The following is a 25,158-nucleotide window of genomic DNA, read 5'->3' as shown; positions in this document are numbered from 1 at the left end:
TTCCATCATCTCTTGTTGACACATTCCCCATAGTTGACTATTCTAGATCATTTCCATACAATTTAACCCTCTAAGCACTATGCCCTATTCATAGTAGATGTCTTTGTTTTATAACAAATCTTATTAGATTTTTTTAAAAGATTTTATTTATTTATTCATAAGAGACACACAGGGAGAGGCAGAGACACAGGCAGAGGGAGAAGCAGGCCCCATGCAGGGAGCCCGATGTGGGACTCGATCCCGAGTCTCCAGGACCACGCCCTGGGCGGAAGGCGGCACTAAACCTCTAAACCACCCGGGCTGCCTTTATATTTTTGATAGAATTCTCCCTCACCACCTCCAGGAATCTTTCTTTGCACTACTTCCCTTATCTAGAACATTCTTTAGTCCCCAAACCATTCTAACCCCACAACTTGTCTAAATATTTCAAATATCAGATCTTGTTGTCTTACTTCTCCTTAACTATTCTAGGACCTTCTCTAAATTATCATAGTGATATTTGGATCTCTTTTTTGATACAGTTTTTGCTGTCTAGTGTTGTCTTTACATGTGCATGTTCTGTCTTCTTGAGTAACTAAACATCAAGGCAGAAATCATATGATAACTCCTACCGTAGTGTCTCAGAGTTCACACATAATAAGTCTGCATTTTAAAGCATAAACAATCATTCTACAGGCATAAATATGTAAGTTTTGCAAATTTTATAAATTCTTACTTTATCATGTTCTCAAAAGTTCTGAAAATGGCTAATTAGTGAACTTATGTGTATGTACTTGCTTTCAAGATGACCAGTTAGGGGATCCCTGGGTGGCTCAGTGGTTTAGCACCTGCCTGTGGCCCAGGGCGCGATCCTGGAGTCCCGGGATCGAGTCCCATTTTTTTTTTTTTTTTTTAATGATAGTCACACAGAGAGAGAGAGAGGCAGAGACATAGGCAGAGGGAGAAGCAGGCTCCATGTACCGGGAGCCTGATGTGGGATTCGATCCCGAGTCTCCGGGATCACGCTCTGGGCCAAAGGCAGGCGCCAAACCGCTGCGCCACCCAGGGATTCCCCCGGGATGGAGTCCCAAATCGGTTTCCCAGCATGGAGCCTGCTTCTCCCTCTGCCTATGTCTCTGTCTGTCTGTCTCTCTCTCTCTCTCTCTCTCTATGTCTATCATGAATAGATAAATAAAATCTTAAATAAAAAAAAAAAGATGACCAGTTAGTTTCACTCAAAGCCCACTCTATGGACTAATAACTAATAAGTAGAGCTAACTATCTTGTAAGTGCAGATTTGGCATATAGAAACCACTCAACAGGGATCCCTGGGTGGCGCAGCGGTTTAGCGCCTGCCTTTGGCCCAGGGCGTGATCCTGGAGAACCGGGATCGAATCCCACGTCGGGCTCTCGGTGCATGGAGCCTGCTTCTCCCTCTGCCTGTGTCTCTGCCTCTCTCTCTCTCTCTCACTGTGTGCCTATCATAAAAAAAAAAAAAAAAAGAAACCACTCAACAAATATATTTTGGATGGATAGATAAATGGATAGAATAAAAATGTGATGACTTCATCCTCATCAGAAAAAGGAATTCAGTTGACATTGTGATAAAATGGCCAGGGTTACCTGAGGGGGAAAGGAGTAAACAAGGATGGTATAGTCTAAATTGGGGTGCTGGCAACTCTGCCCCTTGAGGGACATCCTCTCTTTCTATAAACTCATAAAGAGGGCAGCACCTGGATGCAGCCCCCTATTCAGGCCTCCTGAATAGCCAAGATCTTTAATGCTGTAAGAAGGAATATGAACATGCAGAGTAAATTAAGGAGATATCCGAAAAATATAGTTGCTATTAAAGGATGAAGATAGAATAAACAATCTATATAGTCATGCAACTTCAACAGAATGAGATCAAGAATTTAAAATAAGCATAATAGGGGCACCCAAGTGCCTTATTCAGTTGAATGTCTGACTCTTGATTTTAGCTCAGGTCATGATCTCAAGATCATGAGGTTAATCCCTGCATCAGGCTCTGTGCTCAGCGCTCAGCACTGTATCTGCTTGAGATTCTCTCACTCTCTCACTCCTTCTTCCCATCCCCTGCTCTCTCTCTCTATTAAATAAATAAATAAATAAATAAATAAATAAATAAATAAAATCTTAAAAAATAGAATAAACATATTAAATATCCTTCAAGAAATGTTACAGAGCTCACCTATACTTCTATTAAATTTTTTTTAATTTTTTTAATATTAAGGAGGATTCTGGTGATATGAAAAAGAAACTGACAGTTACAATGAAAAATCAAGTGGATATGCTCAGTATGAAAAATATGAAATTTGAACTAAAAATATTATAAGCCAGGATCAAAAGGCAGAGTAGATAGAGAAAAAGAACAAATTATTGAGCAACAATATCAAATTAGGAAACTCTCCCAGAAGACATCAAGGAGGTTTAAAGAGATGAATAAAATCATTAATGAAAAATTGACGGAAATAGAGAGTGGAAGTAGAAGTGTCAAATCCATAGAATAGAAATTCTAGAAGAAAAAACAAAAATAAAGACAGGGAAGGAAATATTTGAAGAAATAATAACTAGAGCTCTCCAAAAATAAATTGAGAAACCTCAGATCCCATAAAATTTTACCATCATGTATTTAGATGTGTACTTTTTTCTTTGTTACCCTTAGAGTACTTTCAGTCTAAGTCAAAGAGCAAATTTTAAAAGATGCCAAAGAGAAAGACGGTATCTCAGACATCCGAATTCTTAACAGCTACATTGATGTCAAACACAACATTACAGATTTAGATGTACTGAATGACATGAACTGAGAACTTAGACTTGTATATCTACCTAACCATCATTTAAGTATAAACATATGAGGAAAGATGTCCAGGCATACATGTACTGGATATTTTGTCTATCCACCCAGAATTATCCACTCTGCATCACTCTGCTCCACGCCTGATCAAGGGGGTTGCCTTGCCTCTCAACCGTGTTTGGGGAATGGAAACCACTTGCAGATCAGAGGGACTATGACTCAGGTTAGTGCATTTCTGCTCATGGCACCATCATGGCCTGGCTCATGCCTCCACCCACAGTCACAACTTCTATAGGTAGCTCCCCACACATAGATTTTTCACTGTCCCTCTAATTTTTTTTTCTCTTTCTATCCCTCCTTCTATTCATCCTCCTCCATCTTCTCGTTTGCTTTTCAGGCTTTGAGATAGAAACACTGCCTTGCTGTAGGTAGTAGCTGGTACTGTACCAACGCTTCTGTTTTTCTGTACCCTGCTCTCTTCTTTGTAAACCGTCCCTTTATTAATCTCCCCTCAAATTACTCAGTTTGAATGTGCCATCTGTCCCCAGGCACCACTAAATGATAAACAGCCTCAAGAGGTTTGCCACACAAACATACTTTAGGAAACACTTTTGAAGGAAACTTTTTTTTTTTTTTGGTTCCTCTTAAATATATGGAGGATAAAAATGAGTAAATTATCTATTTTTAATTTCAGCAATATATTTTTAATTTCTTAGAGTTTTATTCACCCAATTTTTCCCTTCTTGTAGCATGCTTTATTTATGGTTTTATCAAAACAGTATCTTTTTTTTAAATTTTTGTTTATGATAGTCACACACACACACACACACACATACACAGAGGCAGAGACACAGGCAGAGGGAGAAGCAGGCTCCATGCACCGGGAGCCCGACGTGGGATTTGATCCCGGATCTCCAGGATCGCCCCTGGGCCAAAGGCAGGTGCCAAATGGCTGCGCCACCCAGGGATCCCAAAACAGTATCTTTTTAAATCTGAGAATAGTACTAATTAAATTCATTTCTAAATTTTCTTTTGTTATCTTGAGTTATTTGATTACTCTAGGGTTAGTTTTCTATCACTATCATAGTCTTGTTCCCTCATTTTTCAGGGTTTTCTAAAATGTATAACAATCCTTCAAGAAGGCAGAAATGACAACTGATCAAGAACTTTGTAAACATGGGCTGATGGTGGCAAGCAGCTTTGATTAGGATGATTGAGTGTGGATTCATCACCCTTGGGCACTCTGTCATTCCAGAACCCTGTGGTTTCTGCCAATAGCCACACTAATTGCTGTAGTTCTCCAATTTAATTCCAAAGGAAACCTGTGTAGAGGGGTGGTGGGAGGAACTGTTAAGTACAGAGAAGTAAACGCCTTTATTGTGGCCATTTTGTATGTGGTGAGTAATGAGATGGACTAGGATGGCTACCTTTTCTCTAGACAAATCATCAAGGAATCATCTCCTTTTTACCCATCTTTTTCTCTCACTCTCCCACTCAGAGACCGCAAGTCTCTCTAGGATTCTGCTGAAGATGTGGTTTCCTCTTCTTAATCTGGTCTTCTCTGGGTGTATTCTAACCTATAACTTCCTCTGTTTTTCTTCGTGATTATGATGTTTATAATCAACACCTGAGTTCTGTTTTCAAGAAATTTATTGGAAAATTCTCATCCACTGTGACTACCCTTTGTTTTTCCTCAATGTTGTGGGTTTATACATTTTGTTACTCTTTGTTATCATTCTGGTATCATAAATATGCTTATACAGTCTGTTATCTTAAATAAGAAATTCTTTAATTATTTTTGAATTCATTCAAGCTGGTAGAATTTAGAGAAAACCTGTGACACTTGAAATGTCTACTCCCTACAAAGAAGCTCTATAATTATAGATTTCCCAGATGCTCCTTCTCACTGAAATCTCCTTGCTAAAAACTACCTTTGCCAGCTCATCAAAATATTTCTTTTAAAAATGGTTTCGGAACACCTGGGTAGCTCAGTTGGTTAAGCATCCAACTTTTTATTTTTAAGATTTTATTTATTTATTTGATAGAGAAAACCAGAGAGCACAACTGGTGGGAATGGCAGAGGGAGAGGGAGAAGCAGGCTTACTACTCAACAGGGAGGGAGGGCTTGATCCAGGGCTCAATTCCAGGCCTCTGGGATCATAACCTGAGCCAACGGCAGACACTTAACCGACCCAGACACCCCAAGCATCTGACTCTTGATTTCAACTCAGGTCATGATCTCAGGGAGATTTAGCCCCACACTGAGCTCCATGATGAGCATGGAGCCTGCTTGAGATTCTCTGTCTCCCTCTGCCCCTCCCCACAGCTCTAGGCATGTGTGTACTCTCTCTCTCTCTCAATAATAATAATAAAATAAAAATAACAAGGTTTCTTGATAGGTAGGTTTTCCTAAGTTAACACAGTTTTGTGTTAATATAGCAATAGCCAAGGAATCTGGCATGGTGACCAGAAACCAGTGTAGTCAGAACAATACTTCAGTTATTCCTATCTTCTCAGGATTCTAAATATACAAATTGAAATATTTTATGCCATTTTATCTCATTTCTTTCCGTCTTTTTTCTTTCATAGATGAATCATAATCTCATTTCTAGAAGACAAAAATTTGAGCATACAAGAGGATAGAGGGCCTGAGATATAAGTCAGTAAAGCTATACATGTTTTTAAAGTATATAGAGTCACCTAATTTTATGACTTTCTTCTCCCTATTCTCTCATTTGCCAGCCAACCCTCTTTAGCCTCATCTGGTTCAGAGTAGAAAGGATTTTCTTGATTTGAAATGGAAACAGGGTGTCTAGGTCTGACACATAGAGGAACTCCAAAAATATTGTTGAATAAGTGAATGAGAACAACATCTAAAAAAGGGTAGCCAGTCTACACTTTTTCATGAGTGTGTCTGTTTCAACATTTCATGGACTCCTGCACACTTATAGCTACTCCATTTGAAATGCAGCTGAACTGTTTAATCTCTGTTCATAGCAAAAACTTCTCAAGATTGTATTTAAAGAGCCTGCTAGTCTGACATATAATGGAATTAAACAGCTGCAGGCTGATTTGGGGGCTATAAAGCAAAAAATCACGTTGAGGCTACTTTGATGAGCTGCGAATATCAAAACAACTCTTTGTGGAATGATGAAGAAAGGAATTGTGTTTTTATAGACCATATGCAGAATGGAGAGAGTCAGGCTGAGTATTAGAAGGAAATTTTTTGTTTAATTTTCACATATCACCATAACTCCACCTGCCACACATGGCAGTAAACATGGTAATAAATAAAACATACAAATATATAAAATCATGTAACCATGACCAGAATCAAGATATGGAATATTTCTGTCATTCAAAGATGTCTCTCATGCCCTCTGTGGATTTAACTGCCTAAATTTAGCCAGCCCCTAGCCCATTTGCTATTCCTAGAGTTTTGTCTTTTCTAGAATTCATGTAAATGGAATCATAGAGCATATAGTATTTTCTTCTTGGCTTCTTTATCTTTGTCTTTGCATGTATCAGTAGTTAATTCCTTTTATTGCAGAGTCATATTCAATTGGATAGAATTACCAAAATGTTTTTATTCATTCACTGGTTGCTAAACATTTGGGCTGTTAACAATTTTTGGTTATTTTGAATTAAGCTGCTATGAATATTCATGTATAGGTCTTTTTTTTTATCAACGAAGTTCGTTTTATTAAATTCTTTCTTCTAGGCTTCCTACTTTCAGTGCCCTATGAAATCTTTGCCTTGCCTAATCCAAGCTACAAAGATTTTATTCTATGTTTTATTCTAGAAGCTTTATTAATTAAGCTTTTATATTTAAGTCTATGATGCATTTTGAGTGAATGTATGTAGTATAAGGATCAAGTTCCTATTTTTGGTACTTGGCTATTCAATTGTTTCAGAACCATTTGTTTCAAAGATTTTCCTTTACCCATTGAATTATGTTGCCACCTTTGTCAAAATAAGTTGACCATATATGCGTGCATCTCCTTCTGATATCTAGTCTTCTGCAATTGTTTATATTTCTATCCTTAGGCCAATGCCACATTCTGTTGATTATTGTAATTTATAATAGGTCTTTGAATCAGGTAGTATAAACCCTGCAACTTGGTTCTTTTTAAAACATATTTGGACTTAGAGATTAGTGTTTAGTCAAACTAGTATGCATAATGCTGATGTCCTGATCCATAACAAAGTAAACTATGATAAAAGAAGTGGGTTTGTCTTTCTTTCTCTTTCTCCTTTTTTTTTTGTTTCTTTTTTTTTTCTTTTTTTTTTTTTTTGGTACAGTGGAAGAAAAGACATAGCTCTTTTTGACACAATGATCCATAATGAAATAAAAGGTTTAGAGGTCAGAGCAGTGATGCATATCTTTTCACTGATTTCATATACATTTTACCCAAATGCTAATGAATGGTTTTAATGACTAGCTTTCTCTACCCCTCCACAACCCTATCTCCTGGATCCAAAGGGACCTTTTCAATTTTCACTTCAAGCACAAATTAAGGGGAAATCAGATGGAATAAAATGAGTGACAGCCTAAGGCAAAGGAAAAAAGGTGGGGAGGAGAAAGCAGATGCCTGGGTGGAGGACAAAGGGCCTAAGAGACTTAGGGGAGTGCAAAGTCTGAGGAAAGTAAAAGAAAGACCCGTAACCAGGGCTCCTTTTGCAAATCCAAGGTGAACTCTCTCTAAGCTCATAAGCTGTGTTATAGTTTTGGCAGGACTCATTGCCCAGACCGGACTCAGAGCTGCTTTGGCTAATTGTAACAGTTTCTCAATAATGGATTGGACCAGTTTTCTCTTCTAAACCTGTATAATGGAGTAAGAAGATTGCATGTTTAAAGGACAAAAAAATAAGTGCTCTATTTTTTATTCTGAAATGGCATTAATTCAATGTGAAGGGGAAAAAAATCTTTCATAGGATGTCTGGACATTTTAGAGTAACTATTTATAATTTAATATCTAAATGTTTTTAGATCAAGCAATGTTTAGAAATTTAAAAATCTCTAACATTAAAAATTAAATGGTCAATAACAGTGTTGATTTGTCTGTTCTTCATCAAGCTCTATTTGGAGCATGTGTCCATAAAATTTAGGAAGAGTCAGGTGGATATTTTCTTTTTCTTTTTTTTTTTTTTTGATATTTTCTGATTAAATAAGGACAATCAAAAGCAGAGAATCTGATTCATTTTTAATGGCTTAATGATAATTATTGTTTTGCTCCAGGGTATCTAGCCATAATAGGATGCACACACACAACCCATAAATCCATTTCAACACAAACCAAATCATCAGTTTTCTTCTCTTGACTTTGTTAATTTTCCTGTCCTATTGCCATTTTTTCTTAATACCATGCAATGTTTCATTTTTGTACCATGATTCATGCTTATATTGACACACCTATAAAATTAAATGTCTATATTTTGAAAGATCCCAATGGCCTGAGTTCTCTGGGTTCCCAAACCTTGAAGCTTCCCAAGTGAAATACTCTGAGAATCCTTGAGCTTCTCTTCCTTTTTAGCCTTCCTGGCAGAAAGAGTAAGTGCTAGAAAACTGGAGGCAGAAGAAACATGTTAGCCAAGAGGCTGTGAATGGGCTTTGGGAATCTCAGATGTTAAAGGGGAAGTGACAGGGCACTGCGATGCAGTCACTGGTTCCATGACATTTGAGGGTAAGAAGAGAAGACTGGAAAGAAGACGGGTTAAGTTTAAGGGAGACTCAGGTAAGGAAAATGGGTAGGGAATTCTGTTGTTCATCCTGGCCTCACTCTCTTGGGGGTCAATCTTGGGCACAGTAAAATCTCATGGGCTTGGAACGCATTCTCTCTCTCATCTGCTAACTGTATCTAAAAATCCTTTTATATAACAGTCTTTCGTTCCCTTATTTCGTGAAATGAGGGATTGAAAAATATAAATATTTGAGATAGTTAGATTGGTGTATGTATATTACAGTCAACCTATAAATGAGGATCCCAGAAATATCCTTCTTTTGAATAGAGAAATGAGCTACAAACCAGATACATGAGGAAAGCTGCACAGGGTAGAGGACCACTCTCAGGAAACAAAAGGGAACAGAAAGGGGAGACCTGGAACAAGTTTCTGAATTTGAGAATGCTTTAGAATATAAAGTGCTGGCAGGAGCCCTGTGAAGCAGAGGAAGGACCACCCCAGTTCACAAAGGAAAATACAGAGATGAGAAGTGGTTCAGTGGCTTGCCAGTCATCAGGGCAGCGGTGGATGGTAGGGCTGTGAGAGGCTCAAACTGGGGCATATGCTTCTAAATCTCATTCATCTGTCATTTTGAGGACAGACTTTATTTACAAGAGACTATACCACCAAGCTTCAACAGTGCACTTAAAATTACATTACTGTATTCAACTATTAACTCATTCAAGAGAGAAGGTTTAATCTTTAAGTTATTTTCTCATCTCACTTAGCAATACATAGAACGTCACCTTACAGGGGCCCCTCGGTGGCCCAGTCAGTTAAGCATCCAACCTTTGGTTTTGCCTCAGGTCATGATCTCATGAGTCCTGAGATGGAGCTCACTGTTGGGCTCCTCACTCAACGGGGAGTCTCCTTGAAATTCTCTCCATCTCCCTTCCCCAGTCTTCTCTCTAAAATAAATAAACAAATCTTTAAAATAAAAGAGTCACATTACATTGACTGAATTGGGGGAAAAACTACTACCCAAGAACATGTATTTCTGTACAAGTTTTTTCTTTAAGTTGATTTTTATAATCTAGAAGGATGGCTTACTAATTTTTCAAAACTGTGTTTTCATGTATATATATTTTTTCATGTATATTTTTAATGAAAAAATGGTTTGTTTCCTTCTTTTCATCACTGTGAGAATAAAAAAGTCTTCAACCTTTGCTCAAATAATTTTCTCTTCTGATTAAGCTATGAATGGTACTAATTATGAAAACAGTGTTATAATTAGTGCCCACTGCCTAAAGCAGAATTCTCAGAAAGTTCAGAACTGAACAGGGCAAGATGTCATTTGAGATATTTTTTCCCCTCTGGTTGTTCACATAATTTGACTTCAATGTTGCCATCACTGAATGCTTCTCCTTTGGTCTCCTCTACAGGATTCTCTCTTCGGGAAAATATTGCTTTCTTCTGCATCATTGTAATTCCTGAATTTCCATGTCTACGTGCTGGAGATAAGGTTTCTTTTACTATGCAATAACAAACTGCAGATAAAAAATTTTTTTTGAAGTTTTCATTCATAAATGCATAAACAATAGGATTACAGATGGAATTGGAAAATCCAATTATTTGCACTATAGCAAAAATCATCTTGATTGTTACATCATCATATTCCTTTTCAAAATTGCCTGAAATAAAAAGTAATAATATAGAATGCATTATGTTCTAATGAGCACGAAATAAAATTATCATCTATCTTTACAGAACACTTATACTTTAACAAGCGGTTAAAGGTGTGAAAAACTCTGAAGACAATTTTGGGAAGAGCCATCTGATGTCTGAAGAAAAATAAGCTCTGTGATGAGTCCTCATTCTTGGAGAGTCTTGGCTCACAAGCACAGCCTGGCACCCAGCACAGATTTAGGGAGCTTACTGCATTTCAATTTGATTCCAAGCTTCATATAAACTGGAAGCAGCAGTTACCATTCAAATGTTTGCTTGTGTTATAGAAACACAATCACCTGAGAATTATCTTAAGTCCCAGATTATCAAAGGTAATACACTGAGGATCTGGCTGAAATCATAGGTGTTATTAAATTCACGTGGTTCAAGTCAATATTCTAAATCTAAACAGAACATTCATAGGATTTGGAGAACAAAATGGAGAACATTTCCCCAGTTTGAATGGCTTTGGGAGAACAGGAAAGCATAGCATGAAAGAAGACTCTCCAAAATGTTTCTGTACCTTCTGTAATTATTAAATATTTGGTCAAAGTCATACATAATTACCTACCATGTAATGATCTGGTGGGCCTTGAAAACATGAAAGAAACCCATTAAATGTTTGCTATTTGATTACCCAAGTGAATAGCAACAAATTTCAATGATTCATTGTCCATCTAACAGGAAATGAACTAGAAGTCTTACCAAATGAGAATGAAAAGCACTTACTGTATTCCATCATCATGTGAACTACATGGAAAGGTGCCCAGCACACAGCAAAGAGAGCCACCACTGTCACCATCATAATGACAGCTCGCTTCTTCTTCCTGGACCCATAAAGATTATATTGCATTAGTTAACTTCTTGGCAAATTTGTCAAATTGATATCAAAATTATTAAATAAGGTTTGAGCCTAAATCTCTCAACCATAATTTTTCAAATATTAATATAGCTTATGATAGGATAATTGTGGGCTGTTTCTCATCTGTTCCCATTGCTATTACCTCATCCCTATATTTTTCATATTATAAACATCCTTATGATGTATGCTCATGATATGTCTAGCACTCTGCTAGATGCTTTCCAGGGATGATATCATTCATCTTCTCAGTAAGCCATTTGACAGATGCAGAAACTGAGGCACAGAAGGTTAAGTAACTTGCAAAGTCAGACGACCAGTCAGATATCCAAGGCATTTAAACTGTAGGGGTTAGTGTGGACTTAAAGTTAGGCAGCTTAACTCAGTGCTTAAGCCCTTATTCACTTTATGTTGAAGAGCACTCTTCTGAGGAAGTGGGAGAGCTCAAGCAGTTAAGTCCCAAAGTTCTCAACAGGCCAGCACTCTGCAGACAGGGAGGATTGCTTCATACAAACTGGGCACTAGAGGTCGCTGCACACTTGAAGAAATGAGAAAATACCGCCCCACAAAACATAAGGCTTTGGTTTTGGTTTTTGTGTTTAATAGCCATTCCATGTAGATTATAAAATAAGCCATATTGACTAGAAGTGCCATATCAGTAAATTAGGTTTAAAATTTGTATTAATGAATATGATCAGAAAAGAAAGGCATTATTATTATGTCAATAATAATAATTTAAAGTAAATAGAATACTCTGGTCACCAAAGAACTTTCATACATATCTCATGTATTTTAGCATCACTTTTGGGTAGGAGGAAGTGAGGATGGATATTTATTAAGCTCCCTGGTACCCATGAAGAAATCAGGAGCCCTAGGATTAAAGAGACTCATCCACACCAAGTGTCTGGTGTGGTGGGAAGAGCACCACAGTTCTTCCTGTCATGTCATACTGACATGTAGATGAAAATGTAAGAATTATCTAAATTCCTGCCATACCTAAAAGCTCCAAAGTTCAAAGTCAGCCCATGCCTAAACACAAATTACAAATGGCAGTTTGGCTAAATTTCCCAGGAATTCAGAGATCCCTGGCAACTGCTCCTTCAAGCCTGACTAATTATAAATATTTTAAACAGAAGTGAATATTTCATTAAACAGACCTGGTTATTTTTGACATTTCTTTTCCATGAATAGTTCGAAGCACTGAGCAATCCCCCACTCTTTTCTTTATCCAAAGTTCATAACCAATTTTACTGTATAGGATAAGCATCAGCATAAGAGGCAGGAGGAAGAGGATGACGAGAATGAAGGTGGTATAGATCTTCTGGTGTGCAGGGCTGGCCCACTCTTCCAAACAGCAGATGTGTTCTTTTTCATATAAGAAGTCATACTTAATCTTTAACATAAGAACAATTCAGTTAGAGGAGCCAGAGTCACCATCAAAAAAACAGAAAGCAGCCAAGTTGTATTGTAAGGCTGCATTTTTCAGATCCTATGTATTTACTGTGGGTACATATCAGGTGAGATACAATTTTGATTGTTCTTTTGTTGTGAAGGTCATTTTTCCATTTCATTCATTTCTTATATTCTTAATGGTTTTATACTTCCTTTTTTATTTTTTTATTTTTTTCCTTTTCTATTTTTAAGTGGAATTGAGATCAATAGCTTGTTTATTTTTTAAATCTTTCTCAACTTTTTACCTTAGAGCCATAATTTTCCAATTCAGGGAAAGAGCTATATACTCTTTGACCAAAATGTGTATGTATACAGTCCAGATAAAGAACATTATTTCCAGATAAATAATATACTACAACAACCAAAGTATGTATGAAAACAATGTTTTGTACTTGCATGTCACCTACTTTAATGTTACATTATTTTGCTTCCTCAATTGTTGAAGAGTCAAATTTTGACAAGGCATCAGATGTCTTTGAATTGATGGGTACTGAACGCCTATATTCTGTTACTGCTATTTCAGATTGGAACAATCACATTGCTTATAAAGATTTTAGAACGGTAACTGATAGCTTTAACATTCTGAGATGAAAAATAAAGATTCTGAGATGAATAAGAAATTGGGATTCAAACTATTGTCAGTCTACAAATATTCAGACTCAGCTATAAGCCTTTGAGGTAGATATTTTACAGAAAGGCAATGTCTCTTTATTAACACTATTTCTGACAGACTCATGAGTTCAAAATATTATTAATAATAATATCAGTAATAATAGAAAATGCTAATAAGGGACAAACTAAGCAAAGCATATTCAAGAGTCATTTATCTAGATAATAAGAACAAAAGAGAATTTAGCAAAACTATTGCCATTTTAGTCATGTTAGAGCTTTCCAGATGAAGAAAACCTAGGTCTTAGACTTATTTCTTCCTTCATTCCTGCAAATTTTATCACCAATCTTTAGTCAATTGAATTGGGGAAAAAGCTTTCTGGTATACTCATCAAAGGTAAGAGAATTCAAGCTCTGATCTAGGTGTTTTTTACAAATACAACAAGAGATGAAAACACTTATTGAATAATAATTTGAAGATCCAAACTCGCTGGGAACAGGATATAAAGTGAAATTCATTCTGACTCCATGTTGGCAAAGGCCGCAAAGGGCAACAACCATGGGGGCAACATATTGGCACATCTTAAAGCATAAGCTATACTAGCAGTCTCCAAATAGGTGCATGCTGCTCTGGGGACAAGCAAAACACCATGGGCAGATGGTTTTAAGGGAGCCAGTTTCAGATCTTCTATTCACAACCATACAGTTCACTAAAATTCTACTACCTCAGGATGCCTGGGTGGCTCGGTCGGGTAAGCATCTGACTCTTGATTTTGGCTCAGGTCATGATCTCAGGGTCCTGGGATCTGACCCTGAGTCAAGCTCTGTGCTCAGTAGGGAGTCGGCTTGGGATTCCTTCTCCCTCAGCCCCTCCCCCTGCTCATGCTCTCTAACGCTCTCTAAAATTAATTAATTAATTAATTTTTAAAAATCTCGAAAAATCCTACTACCTAGGAGAAGTCTGAGACTGAGCATTGTGCTGGCTCTCCATTCCCAGTTTCTTGTTTCTAATTCCTCTTCTCCCTATCTATATGTCAGGTCTCTTACAATGAGACAATGAAAAAGGAGGTGGTTTGAATTACTGATGTCAATGAAGCCACCTTGATCAAGAAACCATAAATACATGATAGGGCTTTGTGCTTTTCCCTATCTTAAACATATTTCTATTCAGGGTAAAGCTTGGCATTAGAAAAAAAGGTGCTTTGACAGGTATTGAATGTTGTGAATTCACATGTTTCATACAGTGAAAGGACAGAAATGATGACAATTTTAAGTTAACCACTTTGTTACTTCCATCCCCCGAACATTGTCAAATACATCTCTCCTGAGAAAGAGCCCAGTGACAGCAAAGCAAAGAGAACTTCATTAGGTGGAAATGGTGAACTCGGGGGTGCTTTGTTTCATCCAGGTGAGAAATTCAGGCTTTGTGCATGCTCACACACTCTCTCTAGTAGAAATTTAGAAGTGAGAAGCTGGCTGTGGGGATGCATATTAATACATTTATCTGGTATGAAAAATGAAATCACACTTCTTCCTGACAGAAATTTGATTTGGCTGATTTGGCTGATAGTGAGGAGCAGCTTTGCCAGTTACATATGCATTTTCTACAAAGTAAATAACTTACATATTTAAACTATATTTAGAGCATATGATAAAATAATTTTATTTAAAAAATAGACAAATCCCGTTGTGTCTATGAGCCAGGAAGGGACCCCACAAATGAGTACTGGGTTGGGTCACTTATGAGAGGACTCCATTGGTACAGGATTCCTAATGGGATAAGGACAGCTTTGGAGAAAAGAACAGACCACATACAACTATGTGTGGAAGCTCAAAGGTCTTGATGAGCAGCCTGCTGGAGAAAGGAATAACAGTCAGAAGCCTCAGTGTTGTTATCTTTGGAAAACCCCACAAGTAAAGAATTGATCATGGGCAACAGTCACCTGCAGAGAGCACAATACCCAAGGACACCAGCCCCTTCCTCTCCCCACCCTTCTCACCAGTGCACAAGGAGCCAGAGGCAGTCAATTGAATGGAAAAAGAGAAATGCACAATAAGGAAGCAGAGAGGAAGGGGATCATGCCCCCTTTCCTAAAACAGCACAAGCTGAGGAGAGGGAGACATTTTGCATCAATTGAGAGTGTAGATTTATGTGATTATGACACTGGGCGTTTTAATAACAGAACTAACACTGTTGTGGCTGCAAGTCACCAAAGGAATGTTGCTCTCTGAATGGCTGGAAGAGTAACAGGGCCTGCTTGGGGCTGCATCCACAACATTGGGTCAGAGTACTAGGAAGTCCTCAGATCACATTTTTAAAGGTAGCAAGGGACAGAATAAAATTACCTCCTGCTCTCACCCAAGTCCAGATCATTCAGTATACTGGTTACATAAAAAAATCAAGTCGTATTTTAAATGTGCCCTTGCCTGAGGGCTCATTTACTATCCTTGCCAGTGGACATCGCATATCCAGTAAAATTTCACATTTATCAATTTAAAAAGGTATAAAGAAAAAAAAAATAAATAAATAAAAAGGTATAAAGAGGATAGACAGTTCAAAAAATTATCTTAGTGGGGTGTGAACAACTCTCTACTGCCTTTGAAGGCTACTGTCTGGGCTAGATCACTTAGGCAGGAAATACTGAAGTATGCATGCCCTATCCGAGAGACTGGGTCGCTAAAAACAGCACGGTGCTCCCTCTACTGTGAATCCACATGCAATGCTGGGCCCATCTGATAAAGGTGGGAGGGAAGGAGAGAGTTCAGATGAAATGATCCTGTGTCACGTTCCAATTCAAATTTCAATGTGTTAATATATGGGAGGCAGATAAGAAAGAACTTATGAAATAGAATCAATTCATAAGCAGATAATTACTAATAATAATTAATAATAATTAATGACAAATTCTTAATGTGATTTCAAAATTTTAAAAAAAATCTAGAGCAACCATTGAATTCTTAAAATGTAGTAAGATTCTGGGGGTCACTAGGACAGGCATGCTCAGCTGGCAGGAAAATGTACAAAGTGATCCTGGTGAATTTTCTTGTAAGCCTGAAAGTCTTAACAATATAAGATCAAGGGAGAGCTAGATACACAGAGGGGGGAAAAAGTCTCAAAACAAATCATTGCACTTGAAAAGTTTCCAGTGAAACTTTTCCAGTAGCTGGGGTCATACAGATTTGCAGGAAGAAAGTGGATTATCATTGAGAGGGCTGGGAAACATCTCAATAATATGACTTTCAATAATCAACCCCAGCCCTGAATCTACCTCAAGGCGTTGCACGTGCCACATGGGCGATCCGACGATGACCGCCACCAGCCAGACCACACCTGCCAAGACATTAAAATCATGAGAATATGGTTCAGTCAGCAAAGCAAAACACATGCATGCTTATGCCATAAAGCAGATGGTCTAAGCATAAAGACTCCTTATATGTGATCATCTCTGCCCTGGAACAGTGCGGTGGCCTCCATGTTCTCACAGCCACTCTTTCACTATCCTCAAAACTGCTGCTGGAATAGTCTTCCTGAACCATTTTAAAATGCTTAATTAAAACTCCTTAAACATTAAAAAAAAAATCCTGACTAGTATTTCAGTGCCTATAAGATAAAACTCAAACCCTTAACACAGTCCCTGAGGTTCTCTTACTTGCTTCTCTCTCCTCTTACATTTCTGTCCATGTTCTTCAAACCAGGGTCCTCTACTGAAGAACTTACAGAATGCATTGTGCTGCTCTGTGCCCTACAGTGTCACTCTGGATTAGTACCCTTTTCCCAACATCTATCTGTGAACTTATATTCCAGGACTTGACTCAAAAGTCACTTTCTTTAGGAAATCTTTGAAGTCCACCATCATTTCCAGATAGAACTGACTGCTAATTGGCCGTTGTCTCCATGTGCCGTCTAGAGTGACATCCTGTTGCTCTTGGTTGTTTCTTCTCAACTTCCTCTAAGATCATTGAGGGCAAAGACAATGCAATTTGGTTTGTTTGTTTCCCCAAATACGAGTCCAAGGAAAATTACTGGCCCTTAGTAGGTGTCGATCAAGCACCTGCTGTTTGGTTGTCAGACATGATATAGATCACCATCTACCATCTCTTCTTAAAATTGAGTAAAATTTGTCTTAAGCATCACAACATGAGTATTATTTCCTTATTTACAAAAACACTTAAAACATCAGAAACCAGAGTGCTCTTTCCAAATTCCTTGGCCTCCACGTTTTGTTGGGGGAATTGCTTTAATGATGTGCCCTCAGCCACACACAAAAGAGAATCTGAATAGTTTAGGATGAAGCTAGAACCAAGAGACCCAACATCAATTCTGAGAGCAATTTCTTAGCTCAAATTCTTCTTGTTTTTTCTGTATTGGGTAACACCAGTGAGAAAACAGTGTATTGCCTTGGGTTTCAAGAAACTGAGACTCACTTAAACTGTAACTGGTGTTTCTCATAAGGAAACACATGAACTGACACTGCCTATAAAAAATCATTATTAGGGGCGCCTGGGTGGCTCAGTGGTTGAGCATCTGCCTTTGGCTCAGGTCATGATCCCAGAGTCCTGGGATTGAGTCCCACATTAGGCTTCCCATGGGGAGCCTGTTCTTCCCTCTGCCTGTGTCTCTGCTTCTCTCTCTGTGTCTCTCATGGATAAATAAATAAAATGTTCTTTAAAGTCTTTATTATTCAAAGATTTAAGATAGTTCTAAGACTCATAAATCAATATCTCTTTACATCATCACACACATCTGTTCCGTTTTGGTCCAATCAGTATCTCATTATGCTATCTTCTGTCCAATTACTTTTCCGGTCTTTAGTAGAAATGAGTCTAATTGGCTTAGCTCATTGCCAATCCTTCTGGCTCTACTGCCCATTCAGGGAGAGAAGGGCCAGGGTTAGATTCATATTACTGGTATAATCTGTGAACCCATCGGTAAGTGAGTCTAGCAGGTCGCTGCTGATGGGGGCAAGGCAGTTTCAGCTAGGAGGTACTGGGCGTGAAGACAAGACTGGTTCCTAGTGTAACAGAGCTAGAGAGACATCAGGCAACACTGCACAAAAGCCCTACAGGGAGACGAGCCTTCTTGGTTTAAAATCTTTTCTGTCTCTCATGACTTTTTTGAGTCGAAAGTTCCATGACTGCCTGTTACTGACTTTGCCTTCAGATATTGGAACTCTCCCTCTCTTTCCTTTTTTAATAACTTCTCTCCTCCATGTATGCCTTTTCTCACCTGCTTTCCACATCCACACATGCTTTTCAGATATTGTGAAGCCGAAAGATGTCAATTATTAAAAGGGAGATGAGGCCTTTGAATTCTTTGTAGGTAGGATGTGCCAAACATTTGAAACTAACTAAAACTAAGGAATATTTTCCCTGTTTTCTCACTATTTGGCATTTCAAAGCCTTCAGGAATTCTTTCCCACACTGGCTAAATTCCAACAGCAGAAACAAATATTTACTCATTCCTCTCAAGATATTAGTAAAAATTGCTCTTTTTGGTTATTGCATTTGTCACTCTCTTAACCTTTCATTGGTTAGCTATCAGACATTCAAACCACTGGGAAGTGCATTAAGATTTTAAATGGCTTGATTATAACTATCAAATGGAATGTTTCCATCTTACTGTGCTAGGCTTTAGGATGTTGCTTCGAGGTCACCACCTGTCAAGAAGTACCTGCTCATCATGACTTGCTGACTCAAGACCAGTGACAGCAAGCCAAGGATTCAGAAATGCCTGGAACAAAATTACAAAGTGGATGGAATTTGTCTTCACCAGGTGCCTCCAGCACTCAGCACCCAGGGTTCTCATGACCCTGGTGGCTTTCTGCTGTTGTGACCATTGGGGCCACCTCTGAGCAGCACCCTTGTTGTCTACCTTTCTAAAAAGCACCTTTCCTTCTCCTATCAAAAGCTATCTGCTCTAAGAAGGGCATTTTAGCTCAGATGCCTTTTACCTCAGGATGACAGTTTCCTAATCTAATAAATGTTAATGTGGTAATGCCACTAAAAGGTTATCTTAAATTAGCTGAAAGTAGTGTTAAAAAGTTAAGACTTAAACTGAAAAAGTAAGGCTGAAATGAGAGATTTTAAGTGTGGGAATAGGCCTAAAGGTGAAAAGGAGTGGGGGTCAAGGTAAATGGGGAGAGGTCTAAAATCCCAGTTGTACCGCATGCCTACAAGCTCAACAAGAAGCTACTAGTCTGGTTCCTCAATATGATTCATCTTGAAGAAATTCTCTGTGTTCTGTAATAAAGACTGGCAGTACTGCCACTGGTGCCTCCTCACCTAACATGGTGAAAGCTCTCCTGTTGGTGTATTGTCCCTTCATTTTAAAAGGATGCACAAGTCCCTGGTGCCTTTCTGCAGCAATGCAGGTCATGGTGAGAATTTCTGTCACGACAGCAGTAGACTGGACAAATGGAAGCATCTTGCAAATGAAGGCACCTGCAGCAAGGAAACAGGACAAGGTAAAATCATGAATAGAAGTTTTCTCTGTGTTTTTGTAATTGTTGCCATTAATTCTGAGCCTCTGTTAAAAATTTTTAGGACTACATAATCGCATTATAGACTCAAAATAACCGAGAAAGGTTGAACTGGCTGATATTTTCTCGAAGTTCCTAAATTATAGGTGATTACATGTAAGAGGACAATGAAAAGGCAAGTAAGTATCTGATCATTGATAATAGGCAGAAAAAAAAATCAACATGAGTCTTGTTCAAGAAAGAGCAAAGTCAGTGTGAATTGGTCTCCTGGAGTGTCAACTACACAGTAATCGTGGATTATTTCTTCCTTTTTGGTTCTCTGCCAAATTATAACAAAAGAAGAATTCTCATCAGATTCATATTTCTTTTTTTATTTTTTGTTCTCCTTTGACTTTCTGTCCATGACCTTACATGTGGATTACATCATTACACCCTTTAACTGATTTAGCTTTCTCTAATGCAAAGGTCTTAAACTGATGGCCCCTGGGCAAGATTTGGTCTGCAAACATGCTTTGTGTGATTTACAGAATCTTCTTAAAATATGTGAACACATTGCCAGTATTTTGAAATGTTCACACTATCTGTCTTGCCCCTTCATCATTTATTTGCAACCCTAGTCTGGTATCTCTGCTCTTGAACCTATCTGCCTCATCACTATCAAATTAATTACTCTGAATTATCAGAAAATCAGAAGATCAGAGAATATGAAAAGTTGGAAGAGACCTCAGAAGTCATGGAGTGAGTGCAAGCTCTCCCCAAAACCAGAAGCTGTCTTTTCAGCTTCTCTCACAGACGCTCTGCCAAGCTCTGCTTGAGCACCTGCAGAGAAGGCTTCCTTGCCAGCGTACTCCCATCTCAGACTAATATTTGGCTCTTCTTTTCTGCCTAGAATGATCTTCCCCCAGAGAACTCTCTCACACCATTCATCAAAGTATTTGCTCAGATGCCTCCTTCTCAATGAGGCTGACCTGCTCTGACAGCATATCTGTGACCTCAGTCCTATTCTCCTTCCACCTCCTCTCATCCCTTGTCTCTTATTCTACTCTTTTTCCAAAACCCTTTCACCTTCCAACAGATTACATAATTTACTGATTGGTTTCATTATTTATTAAAAGTTACCCCATGCCTTCCAAAACGTAAACACTCCAACAGCAAGGATTCTTGTCTGTTTTCCTCACTGATACATTTCAAGCATTTGGCATGGCACAAGAGGGCTCTCAACCAACATTCACTGAATTGAAGATAATGAGTAACCCAGGAGGCTTTTAAACCTCTAGAAGTGCCTCCATTCAACTTTAGGAAGACTCTCACTGGAGAAACTGTTTTTTTTAATAATTCCACCCACTTCTTCCAGTTTCATTTTCTATTTCTTAGTTTTAGAACTAACCAACCATCTTTTCCAGACATCAGCTCTTCATATATTTGAAATAAGCTTTTCATGTCACTCTTAAGTCTTTTCTGGTTGGCCCAGCTGTTTCCCATTTGACGCACTAATCAGACCTTTCAATTTCTTGCACATCTTCCATGACTTTCTCTGGTTAGTAACTATATGGTCCTAAAGGAAGGAAACCCACTGTCCTCAAGATGAGGTCTGGTTAAAGCAGAAACTGCAGGAGTATATTGCCTCTTTGGGTCTGAACACCTTTTTCTATGACTGTAACTAAAATTTACATCAGCCTTTGGTGCTAGAATTTTCAATGGTTGGTTTCTTTTATACTTGAAATCAATCTGAAGTAAACTGTTTAACAGAAAATTATTGTTTTCTTATAGAAAATTATTGTTAATCTAAGATTTTTGTGACTGAGAAAGAAATGTATTCAGATATCACTGTAGATACGACCTTTCCAGTCCTTTTTGGAAGTTCCAAGTTTTAATCCAAGAGCCAATCACCCTCATTCTCAGCCTCTGTTCCAGTTTCCCAAATCCTAACCCTGTTCAAAGTTTCTTTGTCTAGCAAGATAGTTTATATGCTAAATGAACAAATTTATTTTCAATACTAATGTATTTCACTGTTTGAATACTGATCATTACCTTAAAACCTGTTTCAGATGTGATATTTGAATAGAGGTATATGTGAATAAATTATTCATCTGAATATTTCTCCTTTGTCATTTTTTAAAAATCTGATGAGTTTCTTCTATTCTTTCAACCAAGTTGTTTATTTTTAAAAAATAGTTAGATAGGCTGAGGTTAAAAAAAAAACACCAGAAGAACCTTTCCATGAAAAAAACATAGACTTTGGGATCCCTGGGTGGCTCAGCAGTTTAGCACCTGCCTTCCGCACAGGGCGTGATCCTGAGATCCTGGGATCTGGTCCCACATGGGGCTCCCCACAGGGAGCCTGCTTCTCCCTCTGCCCGTATCTCTGCCTCTCTCTCTCTCTCTCTCTCTCTCTCTGTGTGGTCTCTCATGAATAAATAAATAAAATCTTTTTAAAAAGAAAAAAACATGGACTCATTATCAACACAATTTAGGTGTAAGTATCCAAACAAGTAAGAATTATTATGGTAATGTCCACTGTAGTGTTGCCTCATGGTAGTGTTATCCATCCTGAATATATTCATCTTGTCTAACATAATAGCAATGGGAAATTGGTCAACTGATTCCCTGCTATCAAAACAAACTCTGATCCTGATTCACCTTATCTATTAGTTAGCACTCTGAGCCTCAATTTCATTATTTGTTAAAAGGGATTAATAACACCCATTTGTCATAGGACTGATGTGTGTGCTTTATAAAATCACATAATACCCAGCACAGGATGTGTTCTTTAATAAATGGAAGCTCTTTATCATCCAAAAACCTAGTTAAAAGAATCGAGGTAAATTTGGTACATGCAGAGCTAACAGATTCTTTGTGGATGGATTCTAAACTACCCACTAGAGGACATCTAGTTTTATAACATTTCCCAGAAAGAAATAATGCGGCTCAAAAAACTCAAGTGATTTGCTCATGTCCACAGAGCTGTTTATTGACAGATGAGTGTTTGTGCCTACGTCATCTGACTCCAGTTCTTTTCACTGTGTCACCTTCACTTATCTTAACACACCTATGCTATCTGGGAGTTTTCTTGTCTCATAAATGTCTAATAATCTTGTTTAAAAATCCACTTGAGAACTTTGCACCAAGTTGTAGTGACTCTATAATCCATTATCTTACCCTTCTAATGCATCCAGACAGCATTTGCCCAACTTATTACTTCTGACATTTCTTCAACTAATACTCTAAGAAATTATCTTCAGGGTTTTTTTTAAAGATTTTATTTATTTATTTATTTAGAATGCAAATAGGGGGAGGGGCAGAAGAAGACAGAGAAAGAGAATCTCAGGCAGAGTTTGTACTGAGGCAGGAGTCCCACACAGGCTTGATCCCAGGACCCTGAGATCATGACCTGAGCTGAAACCAAGAGTCAGATGCTTAACGGACTGAGCCACCCAGGACATCATTTTCCAAGGTCTAGAAGACTAAAGCAACATAGGTATTGAAGAGTTTGTATTTTTTTTCCTCTGCCCTTCATTAAATTTCCAACCCTCCCTTCCTTTTCCAGCTCCTTGCACTGGTAATCTCTCTGATGACTCTTTAGTCAGCTCTTCTACATTTTAGTCTTCCCAATGTAAATTCCCAGGTCTGAGCTACTTTGCAAGAATGTGTCATTGGTGACACTTCTTCCTATAAAGGGCAATTTTAAACTGAGGTAATCCTAGAATTCCCTATATAGACCACTGTTTTCTTGGAATGTCCTTCCCTTTTTCCCTTATGGGATTATCTGATCTTAATATCAGCTTGCGTTTCTTAAAGTCTGCTTGGAATGGCTGTTTCTCATAATTCGATTATCCAGGGTCCACCTGTATTTTCTAGCAGCAACACAATCTCCTCTGGTACATAAACTCTCTCCTATGTGGGCAGATAAGGTAAGCAGCCCTCCTAGGGAAGACAAAGAATTCTCACAAAGAATCTATCAGCTTCCAATGTTCCAAATTTACCTCAATTCTTTGAATCTGTTGAAAGAATGCAACAAAAGTGGAAGGGGGGATTGAGGTGCTACAGTGCTATGTTCACTGGATCTTGAGTGTTAACAGACCACAGCTTAGTTACTGCTGCTGACTTCTGAGGAACCTTGGTTCCTCAGTAACGGACCCATTCCTCCAGCTTTACACTGATTCTATGAGCCTCCCACATCCTTCTGGTACCTTCCTATCTCTTAAGCCACTTAGCTATCAATAGTTGCTTATGACAAAGTAAACTTCTTTGATATACTCTATTTTTATTATCTTTCCTCTAGAAGATGGATTTCCTAAAATGTAGAAATCTCTGGATAGTGTTCCTTCTGTGTATATTGCTAATTCTAAGATAACACAGTCCAAATCCTACTATTACAATTTACCTCCATTGCTGCTTCCATCTCTACTATGTATGGCTCTTGCATTAGACGCTGCAAGTTTCCTTTGACTACTCGATGAGGAACAAATGCTTTGGTTTTACTATTTATTGCCTTCTACTTCCAATCTTACCTTATTTATACAACCTTATTTTCTAGAACATGAGTTCTGTTCTGGACATGAATGGTGTTCACTGTATCTACTCAATTCTGCCCTCACTTCCTACGTACATAGTGTGGGTCTTGTGACTCAAATAGAAACAAGACCTCATTATTTCTAAAAATGATGCTTAGAAATTGGGAACAATTTGACTTGCAGTTGTTTTCACCCTAGTGTAATGGTGATTTTAAAACTGACCCAATGGGAAAGACAGAGTAAAGAGAACAGAATATTCACATGTAGAAAAATGAAAAGATTCTTTTAATATAGGAAACGGCATCATGAACTATAATTGCATAAAAGTATCTAATGATAGCCATTCTCTGAAGAATTTGTTCCCAGGTTGGTAAAAAAAAAAATGTAAATAGACATTTGCAGTTTCTATTATTTAAAAAAGACTACTTTATATAACCATTATTTGAAACAATGCTTTAAAATATTATAAAATAATCTAGCATTATAAGTCCTTAATTTCCTGTGCCAAAAACAAAACAAGCCATATTCAAACAATCGATGCCCACTGGCCCAAATACAGCCTGTAAGTTTCTAGTTTTATTCAACATGTTTCTTAAGCAGATATCAATGAGCAAATTTACCAAATTCTGAATCCTTCCTCATCTCCTTCAACCACACCTTATAGTAGGAGAGTGGGGAACAAATTAAATATAGTCAAAATCAGAATTCTTATACAAGCTGTGGCTGAGAACCACAGAAGAGTAAACTATGGAAGGCCCTCCAGAGAAGAGCCAGGTTAAGGCCTTTCCATCAGTGTTCCTTATAGCTCTGTGTTTCTAGGGGTACTCTAGAAGCTTCCAAGAAGGAGGAAGAGGCAGGCTCAAGGCAAGAAGGGAGAAGAGGTTTTATGCTCTGACCCTGCTTCAACTGAAGCACTTCCAACTGCATCTAGTTTCATTGTTGAAGTTCCAGGATAGAAGCCACCCATAATTCTAGAGAAGTTATAAACCCTAAAGAGGTCTTATTCAAAATACACTATAACATTGTGTCTATTTGAGCCACACAACCCAAAGAAAATAGTTGCTA

The 25,158-nt window shown here is 38.0% G+C and overlaps 1 protein-coding gene and 1 long non-coding RNA gene across 3 annotated transcripts in view; one reads left to right on the top strand and one right to left on the bottom strand.

The window, feature by feature from the left end:
• Window positions 1-13,121, top strand: part of LOC125753038 (uncharacterized) — a 51,730-nt gene extending 38,609 nt beyond the window's left edge. Inside the window, exon 5 of the long non-coding RNA XR_007403875.1 lies at window positions 9,898-13,121. This is a non-coding gene — a long non-coding RNA (uncharacterized LOC125753038). The remainder of the gene's footprint in view (window positions 1-9,897) is intronic.
• The window catches only part of QRFPR (pyroglutamylated RFamide peptide receptor), a 51,632-nt gene continuing 34,452 nt past the window's right edge, over window positions 7,979-25,158 (bottom strand). For both annotated transcript variants that reach the window (XM_035702301.2, XM_025420482.3), the window contains 5 exons: window positions 19,383-19,541; window positions 16,370-16,431; window positions 12,197-12,432; window positions 10,910-11,007; window positions 7,979-10,146 (listed from right to left, as the gene is read on the bottom strand). In XM_035702301.2, coding sequence (XP_035558194.1) covers window positions 9,806-10,146; window positions 10,910-11,007; window positions 12,197-12,432; window positions 16,370-16,431; window positions 19,383-19,541 — 896 coding nt within the window. In that variant the 3' untranslated portion in view covers window positions 7,979-9,805. The remainder of the gene's footprint in view (window positions 10,147-10,909; window positions 11,008-12,196; window positions 12,433-16,369; window positions 16,432-19,382; window positions 19,542-25,158) is intronic.

This window comes from Canis lupus, chromosome 19 (assembly GCF_003254725.2).
Source record: "Canis lupus dingo isolate Sandy chromosome 19, ASM325472v2, whole genome shotgun sequence".
Classification (NCBI taxonomy): Eukaryota; Metazoa; Chordata; class Mammalia; order Carnivora; family Canidae; genus Canis; species Canis lupus.
Note: the sequence above shows the minus strand (reverse complement) of the source record. Positions and strands in the feature narration are given on the sequence as shown.